A 10,624-nucleotide genomic window follows, 5' to 3' on the forward strand; every position below is an offset into this window, starting at 1 on the left:
ATCAAAATATCCAATAATACAGGTTCTGAAGTTCCTGGGATATGCAAACAAACATTTTTAAGTGTGTGTACTGTTGAGATGCACCACCCTTATGATGGCTTTGGTATGATTTAACAAGTCTAACCAAATAAAGTTCTATTTAGTAGTGACTCAGCCTCTACTGTGTCCAGTCTTAAGTCAGGGGCTTTGAGTAATTTTCAGGATACACTATTCAAAATAATGGCAATACATTCAAGAATAATAAAACAAGGCACTGAGGTAACATGCATTTGGGTTCCTGTTCATTTGGGCATTCTCGGTAATGAGAGAGTGGACAAACGAGCTGTTAAAAAATAAAATACTAACATCCCTATGAAACGTTAAAAATGGGAGGGAAAGGGCATTGTATGGAAGAAAATCAATAAAAAGTGGGTATTATAGGAAATAGAAAAGTAATGTAAGGTAGGACACAGCAGCCTAATCTGAACGCTACACTTCCTGGTCTCTGTGAACACAGGTACCAGAAACATGTGGAACATGTAGTTGTTAGTTAAAGGAAATATTCAGAGATTTAGGACATGATGGAAGAAATTAAAAGATGAGGGCTAACAGGAGCAGTATTAAAGAGCATACTGGAGTAAGAAAAGTCTGACAAGCTCTGTAGGACACTGTAGGAGTTAACTGACTCCAGAAGATGGCAGTAATATTAAAGAATGTATTTTGCCAAGAAGTGAAAGTCAATTGTTCAACATCCGTGCCCAGCAGCAAAGTTTTTTTTATTTTTATTCTATTGTCATATTCTACCGAAATGACCTGTGTTGAACAATGAAATATTTTATTATAAACACCATAAATAACAGTCAATAAGTACTTCATTAAAAAAATGCATTGATGAATTCATAAATAAATAATGGAATTTAAAATTATATTTGAAAATGCAGTTTAAAAAGAGAAATAAATAGCTGGATTCACAAATTGAATTAAGAATACAGGTTTTAATCAGGCATTTAAAAGGGCAACTTCTTTTTTCATTTGCATTTCCCTGCTGCTTTTACTAAATGTATTAACTAAATCATGTAGCTTCCCCATTTAGCTTTAGCTTTTTTTTTTGTAAATCCCTTTTTAAATTTGAACTGTTTATTGATGGATTAATATTACATTTGTAAATCATTTTTTATAATTCTTCTTTTTATTCACCATTAAAATGTCAAATAATGAATTACTTTGAAATTTAGTCCATTTATTATATTATTATATTAATTAAATTATTATATTATTATTATATTTATTATTATATTAATATTATTATTGTTGTTATTATTATTATTATTATTATATTATTATATATTATATTATTATATATTATATATTATATTATTATATATTATATATTATATATTATATATTATATTATTATATATTATATATATTATTATATATTATATATTATATATATTATTATATATTATATATTATATACTGCCGTTAGAGAGACCTCAAAGAAGAAGACGATTTTTATTTATTTTGTTTTGTGTGTGTTTTTCTTTGATTATTAATATTATCATTTCATTATTACTTTATGTACCTAATGATATAAAGTAATCCATGGACAATATCTACTGCTCCACACTCCGGTACAGCAGGTGGTGGTATTCACCTTCTGAGTGACAGAAGAAGAAGAAGCCTCAGCGGCGGTTCCGTGTTCGAAAGAGGAGACAGAAAAGACAGAAGATAGAAGACGAGAGAACTACTGTCAGTCATTAGACAGTGTTGAGTTAAAAAGGAAGAATAAAAGCCTTTAAAAGCCTATAATGACAGATAGGAAGCCGTGTAAGGTGTGTAACTTCAGCCGACAGAGATCCTACGGGCTGGCTGTTCCCTCTCTGGACGAGCTGAAGGTAAAAGGTGAGTTGAGTTATGATAAACAGGCTTTAACTTCTGACTGGAGAGTTACATGACTTCCATTTGATTAAAACTGTATTATAAAAGATACATTTAACACTGTATTAGTGTATTTAACAGTCACATTAGTGAATTTGGTCTGTAAAGTGATATTAAAGGTGTTGCTCTCTAATGTGATGTGATGTTTTCAGCCACTATTGTTACCATAGTTTCGATTTTGCTGCATAGTTTTAGCTGAACTTGCTTATCTGTGCTGATCACGGAAGAGCTGAATGGAGCAACATTTCCATCGTGTTGTAACTCGCAGAGGAGCTGAACATGAGAAGAAGTCAGGACTGACTCATTCCTGGGATGCTAGTCAGCAGGCGTTGCCCACATCAATATGCACACTTCAATGCACACTTCAGTGCACACTTCAAGCTCTCTAATAATAATGTATCTAAAATACTAACTCTACATGGGCAGAGCCAAGTGTGTGTTATTGTTTTATTTAAACCATCTACATCTTGGATAGCCTATATAGATGTGTTTTAGATCTTGATAAAGTCCTGTAACTGGAGACCACACTAAACCTGGAAAACTTCCATTCAATTCGATAGATAGATAGATAGATAGATAGATAGATAGATAGATAGTAACTTTATTGATCCCGAGGGGAAATTGAAGTTTCCAGCATCACAGTTCCATAGTGCAAAAACATGTTAGTAAAAAGGCAGTAAAAAAGTTAGTGAAAAGTACAAAAGATATACCAGATATAAAAATACAAGATGAAGAAAAACTGTTAAAAGTGAATATAGTGCAGGGTAACAGATATGATACGACTAATAAAAAGTGAATATAGTGCAGAAGAGACTGTTAAAAATTAGTATAGTGCATTATTATCTGTCCTGCAGACCGTACGTAAAAGTTACAAATGTGTTGTTACATGCAGTACTGGATGTTGTACCTTCCTTTTAAACGGCCTCAGAGCATATACAGTACATACATACAAAAAAAAAAAAAATAGTAATGTGAGCAGCTCAGTTGAAACCATAAAGGGTTTCATTGGATCCTTCACATGTGAATTCAAATATCAGATTCAATGGGGACTTAAACTAAAACTACCAGAAGCAAAACCACCAGACACATTGGTGAAATAGGTATTTATAATTAATATACATACTTTTAAATACATACTTTTTTGTTAGGTTGGCAGAGAGAGTGAGAACAAACACTCAAGAGCGGTGACAAACAGGGACAGCTGTGATGAAAGAAGGTGACAGCTTAGATGATTGAGTTGTTTACAGAAGAACGTCGGTATTTGCTTGAATACTTGAACGATGAGGTGTTGTGGGAGTTGCTGTTACTGCTTGAAATATTTATTTAGCTTATATAACTTTGGGACTGGTTGTCCTGGTTGTTCTATGAATAGGCATAGGATATGAAAATTTCATGTCACAATTCATTCATATTCACAATATTATCTCTAGGGCTGTCCCGAATACCATATACCGAATACCGTATTTGAAGCTTCGGGACAGCGCCGCTATCCGATATCTGTCTGAGAATAACTAATAATGATTAATGTTGAGTATGAATAATGAATAATGTTGTGGGATTAGTCTTTATTTCATGGGCTATTTGGGGATTTCTACATTATTATTACATACTTATATATAAAAAAAACAAAAAACGAAGCATTCGAATACTGATTTGGAGGTTGATTACCATGGCAACGGTTGAAGCATTCGGGTCAGCCCTAATTATTTCAATAATCATCAAAATATGCTCTTATAATGGCAATAAAACATACTGGAATCACTTTACATGGTTAAGAAACTTTTTATTTACACCTTTTTATATTTAATATTTATAATATACTTTTTTTAGTGAAAAAAAAATCATAAATCACACATTCCCCCTGCATAAATAAAGGATAATAAATAAATAAAAACATATTAATGTTGTGTGAGTCTGTTGTTTCTTACATGTAAATTCATGTATTTTTTAAAATCAGGCTTTATTTTTCCACTTCTCTACCATGATAGCGAGCTATAGGCCGCTTTTTCAAGTCACTCATGTGAGGATATTCACGATTATCCCGATAATGGAAATCCACCACAACCAACTTATTGAGTGTTTTTTTATCTTGATCTGCAATAAAGTCCTATATTTAAAGTCCAAATATTTTTTCCGATACCACATGGGAAAATTCATGAAAGATTGAGGGCATAACATTTTTGATTTTTATGTAAAGATAAATAGCAATGTGTGTATCAACTCGCTATTTGAGAGAAGAGAGAACAGAAAGTGCAGCTGGTACCTGAGTATTGACACTGCAGAAAAGGAGTATTGAAACCGGTTTGGCACTCGTGATAAAGGATATTCACATAAGATCTGTCTTTTCTGTCCTTCTTCCCACAGGAAGCGAGTTTCTTGGGTTCAGCCCCAGCGAGCCGGTCACAGTGGTCCTAGATGACGATGGGACGATCGTACAGGATCAGGCGTACTTCCTGTGTTTACCTCTGAACACAAAGTTCATGCTGTTAAATGAAAGAGAGAAATGGGTTCCAGTTCGCAAGAGTAAGCACGTTTACTTCTGTCTGTGATTCTTATGATTTTAACGTGTGTTTTGGTACTAATGTACTTGTCCTTGTAGTGGATGGGGGCACGGCCTGGATGGCCAGGGACTCATTGGTGCTGGAGGCCGATTCTGTGGACTTTGCTGCTGCAGCACCCTGGTGGCACCTGTCTCAGCAGCTGAAGCAGGACCTCGCCAGCATCATCCTCATGTCTGAGGCAGACTTACAGGTACCAGCATCACTCCTCTATTTCACACAACAGTGTTGGCTGTCATGTCTATCCCAGAGTGCAATAAGGAAATAGTACTACTCACAAACCACTTTCCTCAGTTGTGACCATCAGCTTTTTAATCTTTGTCCTGTTAAAAAGGATATGGCTGATAATATTCTGTATTCTTAATATCAACAAATCCCATGGAAAGACAAACAATATTTATCCTACTAACAAATATTATCTGTGTGGTTAAAGTCTGATAGCTTATTCCTTTTTGCCATGGTCACAAACAGGCTCAGGGAATCTGGCCAAGAGGGAGTCCACGCAAGAGATTTACTTTAAAACTATTTATTAAACTAAAGTTAACACAAAACAGTTACCAAGTAAGAGCTAACCAAAGTAGCATACCCCCAGGGTTCCTCTAAAATAAAACAAAGGCTCACTGGCCAACCAAATCATCTCGACGCATACACACAGGGAGGAAACCTAGCTGCATCAGCAAAGCTCGCACAAAACCAAACAGAATGAGTTGTAGCACTTAACTACCAAAGCTGCTTGACCAAGCTAGACAGCTAAGGCTTTATTTAACCTCACCAAACAAGTCTCCATCCTGGACGAGTCCACGTTTGTCACAAACAAGCTCAGGGAATGTGACGAGGAGATCCACGTAAGAGATTTACTTAAAAGAAGTTATTAAACTGAGTCTAACACAAAACAAATAATGGAGCAGGTACATCAGCAATGAAAGCAGTGCATGGATATAAGTTTATGTTCTGGAGGTGCTGAAGGTGCAAAACCAAAAGAGACAGTGAGCACAGAGGCCAGCATTTACAGCTCAAGGGCCCAGCTGAGTCTAATCAGCTGACGACCCTCCCACGTCAGCCAATTGCGTGGCGAGTTTGGTCAGGACAGCCTCCAAGACTGGGAGGGGCGTCGCACCATAGACCTCCATTGTTATCCACAAATGATTTAAAAACACATTCAGTAAAATGGGCACTGTTGTTTATTATTAGTCCATCTTGCAGACGTTGTCCATAAATACTCACTAACGTGTGTTAAACTGCAACTAAAATAGTCTCCAACAAACGCACCGTTTACTCCTGTTTGAGTAACATTTGCTCAAGACTACAGTGCCCAGCTGTTTTTAGGAAATTACTGAGCCGTTTAATAAATGATGTTAGCCATTTTTAAATATTTACGTTGTCAGTAGGAACCTAATGGTGTCACAGAGAAGGTTACTCCCAGAGTTTGATCTGTTACCCTCATGTTGTTGTTTTAAAGTGCCTGTTATGAGGACCAAGAGATATAATGTCTCCTTTGTCCCTGCTGCCATTTACATGTTAAACAGCAGATAGAAGCCTATTAAACGTCTCTGTAAATTTCTCGTTTGTTATTAGATTGTTGACTTGTACTTCAAGTACTTCCTGCTGAACCACTCTGTAAACTATGTCCTGTTGTGTGTTGTTGCTGTCCACCAGTGTTCAGGTTTTTTTGTTGTTTTGTTCGTAACCTGGCTGCAAACAAATTAGGGAAGTCAGAAAGTATTGAGAGACGGACTAACACATTGTTGCTTCTGGTCTTTTATTGGGATTTGTTGACAATAAGAAAAACATATACTAACACCAGCTGTATCCTTTAAAGCTAAAATAGGTAACATTTGCCTTATGGCAGGAGAAGTTCACAGTGTAATATTTCTCATCTCGTGAGTTGTTCACTTTAAAACTTCATTTAGACTAAAAAAAAAAGCAAAAGGTGAACGCACGCAATCTTCAATAAAAAATTCAATATTTGATAAGATTTTATCTGCTATACTTTTAGCTTTGTTGTTCATTCCCTCCTTGTTTTGTTCCAGTATTTGTTGTTGCTGTGAAGCACCACATAGACATACTGTAGTATCCTCCATGTTGTAGAGTATTAAAGCTTTGTGTCCCCTGTTGTCCCAGACCTTAGTGGACGTCCCGGTCCCTGAGCTGGCCTCTGCTCTGGGCTTCCGAGAGAAGAAGGCCGAGGACCTGCAGGAGACGCTGCAGAGGGTTTTGGACCGACGAGAAGAGGAGAGGCAGTCCAAGGAGCTGCTCCAGCTCTACCTGAAAGCTGCAGAGAAAGAGAACGGACAGCAGGAAGAGCCGAGCCAGCCCGGCCAGGAAGGTACGACGAGTGTGTGTCACCGTGTGGTGGTTTTCATTTTTACAATTTAATATCATCTTAAACATTTCATTCTTGGGTTACCCTCTTTCTTTTATTTGTTTTTAATCTTTATTGTATTGTTTGGCTTTTTTTTTATGACTTAAATCAGATTATAACAATAATATAACAATATTTCTTTGTTGTAAAAAAGTATTTGAGTCTTAAAATGCCAGAGGTGCTCATATATCTTCTTCTATCCTATAAAAAATTAGATGGATAGCTGATCAATAAGCATGAGTACAACATCCAACAAAATAATCAATATTAACCCGTGACCCTGCAGGAAGGTAATGACCCAGAAACTGCTTGTTCTGTGGACAAAGGTCAGACACACCTCTGACAAAAGCTTAATCAACATGTAGGGCTAGCACAAAAAGAAGTTCTGAGGAATCAAGAAATCATCAAAATAATTGTTGATAAATAACCTTATATGTAATTTTTTTCAGAACTAAGTCCACTATTTGTATTCAATCTATCAATATTTTAACACATCCATGTTCACATCCTTTAGTTTTTGTATGTGCAGAGTGCAAAGCATGTAATCACGAAAAGAAAATCAATCAAACAAGAAGAATTCTGTAAAAAAATGCATAAAAACAACTGTAGATATTATCTCTTAACATGTTATTTTAACACTGATAAATCAGTAATCAGTCTATTGTCCCTCCGGTGCCTCATTGTGTTTAGATGGCTCATAAGAGAAGAGCTGTGCTTGTGCCTGTTGGCCACTAGATGGAACCATTGTTGCTGCTGAATAATCCCACCTCTTGTAGAGATCTATTGTAACTATACACTTATACAACAAATGATCCTGAAATCCATTTTAACGTATGTCAGAGGCTGCAGACGAGGTGGACGCGATGGAGGTGGACCCTGCGTCCGGATTCATGTCCAGGACGCTGATGGTCCTGAAAGGCAAAACAAGCCCAGAGACCAGACTCTCCACTGAGGATCTGCAGGTAATACACTCACACACACCACTGATATCCGGTCTGCTTTAAAACTTGTGCATCTCATGCTGTAACGTAACCCTAACCAAGTCTAATAAGCAGCTGCAGAAATGATGAAGCAATTATGGAAAACTGCAAGTCCCAACACAACGCATCCATACTTGATTAGTGAGTCATATAATCAGTTTTGCTTACGCAAGGAGAACAAAATAGCAGAAGCACCTTTCAATATAATTCAGTCCAATAGCGTCGACTGTTCTCTGACTCAGTACCAACAAAAACATTATAATCCTGATTGGATTGCATTAGTTTGTACATGTGCATCTAAAAACGGCAAGTCAGTATAAAGTCTCACATGTTCCCACGTGTCTTTAGATGGTCGTGAGCAGAGGGGTGGAGGCTATGAGGCAGGTACTGGGCTGGGACACAACGAGGACGTCCGCGCTGCTGCAGGCCTGCGAAGCCGAGCTGACCGGACGTCTCCAGCAGGTTCAGGCCGTGCAGTCCGTCAGGAGCAACGCACAGCTGGACGGCAGCCAGCAGTCCGGCGAGCAGAGAACGGCAGAGGAGGAGGGTGTAGAAACGCCAGCCCGAGGCGGCGGCGACTAGACCGACGCTTCACCTGAGCAGAGACTGATAAGAATTCACACAACCTGCCTCGGGGTCAGAAGAACGGGGTTTACCCTGCCGATAATATCCACAACGCTGGAAGCCATGAATGTTAATGATGTTGACTTTTTGTACAACTTGTAAACCACTTGAATGCTTTTAACTTCAAGAGGAAGCGGAGTCATTTGCACAAGTCATGTTTATCAAAGACATGCTGGCGTTAACCACTGGCTTCAACTTTCTACTGGCTCTGTATTTCGATGAGGGCCATGCTGTGAAAATAATCACACGTAAACATATCCACGTGAAACTTTAGGGAAATATGCTCATTCACTTTGTTGTCGAGAGAGAAGATCGATGAGTGGCATCGGTCTTCTCCTCTAACTCTTGGCAAAGAAGCAAATAAGAGGATTTCCCAAAAGGTGGAATCATTCCTGTAAAGGGATAGTTCGGGTGTTTTGAAGTGGGGTTGTATTACGGCTTGGCGATACGAAGAAAATCACAATATTTTTTAACCAAATACCTCGATATCAATATTGCGACAATGTTGTAGATTTGACTATTGATGCTTTTACAAAATATTTACACAATAAGATTTTTGATAATCATCTGTAATGCACTTATGCCACATTACGATATCCCTAATTTAGTAATCTAAGAAGATATCTAGTCTTATATCACAATATCGATATAATACCCTATAGCCTTAGATTGTATGAGATACTTATCGTTAGTAGGTGTGTTACTTACAGTAGATGACGGTCGGTGTGCCCCAATCTTGAAGAAACAGACAGGAGCAAAGAAATACGGTGTTGTGGACGGGGCCGGCAGCAAAACGTATTTTAGCCACCTAAAAGGAAGGCTCATCTAAAAAAAATTATAATCGTTTGCGCTATATTTAGAATATTTTCCGATGGCGAACTGAACTGGAAGTGAAACGTATCTATACTGTTTTTTGTCATCTGAACCTGCTGACTTTGGAGAGAGCATGGATAAGTTTCACTTTTAGTTCAGTTGCTCGACGGAAAGGAGAAGGAAAGGGCTGACGGCAAGATAAAGCCGTGAAAATATTCGAAATAAAGCGTATACTTTACGGAAAACGTTATTTTTAGATGGCTAAAATATCTTACAATACGTCCACAGCAGTACATCGCTTTGCTCCTGTCTGTTTCTCCAAACCGAGGGCGTGCCGACCGTCATCTACTGTAGGTAAAACACTGACAATGGATAAGTACTTCATACAACCCCACTTCAAAACCCCCAAACTATCACTTCAACTGTTTACTGTTGAATCAGCTTCTCAGCATTATTGTTTACATTCTGCTCCCCTTAAACACTGCTAATTCAGAGAGAAGGTGTGCACTGCATTTTATTTTAGAAAGCTAAATATAGGTAAGAACTGGACGTTGAACTAGCTACAGAAACCCTGTGGATCTGAGTGACAAAATATATTATTTTGTGTCTGTTGGAAAGAATTTGTGTGCTATCACAGAAATGACATTTACATCTTGAGTACTGGGGGATTCTTTGGGGAAGTTTAGAGTAGCAGTGTGCTCTTATTTCAATCAGCTGGCAGCCAGGCCGAAGCTGTTCCTCATAACGTGTTCCTGCTTGTTCTCTTCCCCAGTGACTCCTGCTGTTATATTCCCACTACAGTTTCTGAGTTTTGATCTTTTTGTCAGTTTTAAAGGCCACTAGCAGACTCTTAAACTTTTTTCTAACTTATGATGAAAACATTTGGAGGACAGGGGTTCCCTCTAGGGAACATAAACATTTTTGTAAATATGCACTTAATACACTCAATGTGGCATTTTCCTTTTGTCGTACCACAGTCTTCATGTATGTTGCACCTCGGTGTGAAATGTCATTAACCCATTTGTGCCTAAAGAGTATATTTAATATGATAAGGAAAAATGCCACAACGTTTGTTCTGATTGGTCAAAAGTCTTAAAATCTAGTACGGACATACTTTGGGCAAGCATCTAACATCAAAATCACACTTTTATTAATAGTCAAAATCAGGATTTTTGCATTTCTTTTTACAATGCATATATGTGCATGTCTTGATATTCAACTTAAGTGTTCATAGATACCAAATACTTGATTGTGCTCCTTGTAGTTTCTGAAATACTGCCATTTTCTTATCATACTATATCTAGTATTTGGGCACATGGGACTACTAATATTTCCTAAGATATAATGGAGTTTATTGTAAAAACAGT

General features: G+C 37.4%; 1 protein-coding gene across 1 annotated transcript; it reads left to right on the forward strand.

Moving 5' to 3' along the window:
- The first annotated feature begins 1,640 nt into the window (after positions 1-1,640).
- On the forward strand, positions 1,641-9,750 carry dffa (DNA fragmentation factor, alpha polypeptide). Its single transcript, XM_074645123.1, has 6 exons — positions 1,641-1,884; positions 4,285-4,443; positions 4,520-4,671; positions 6,600-6,804; positions 7,681-7,802; positions 8,169-9,750. The coding sequence occupies exons 1-6, from the start codon at positions 1,791-1,793 to the stop codon at positions 8,400-8,402; spliced, it is 966 nt and encodes a 321-aa protein (XP_074501224.1). The 5' UTR covers positions 1,641-1,790; the 3' UTR covers positions 8,403-9,750.
- The last annotated feature ends 874 nt before the right edge of the window (positions 9,751-10,624 follow it).

The sequence above is a fragment of the Sebastes fasciatus genome, chromosome 8 (assembly GCF_043250625.1).
Source record: "Sebastes fasciatus isolate fSebFas1 chromosome 8, fSebFas1.pri, whole genome shotgun sequence".
NCBI classification, from domain to species: Eukaryota; Metazoa; Chordata; class Actinopteri; order Perciformes; family Sebastidae; genus Sebastes; species Sebastes fasciatus.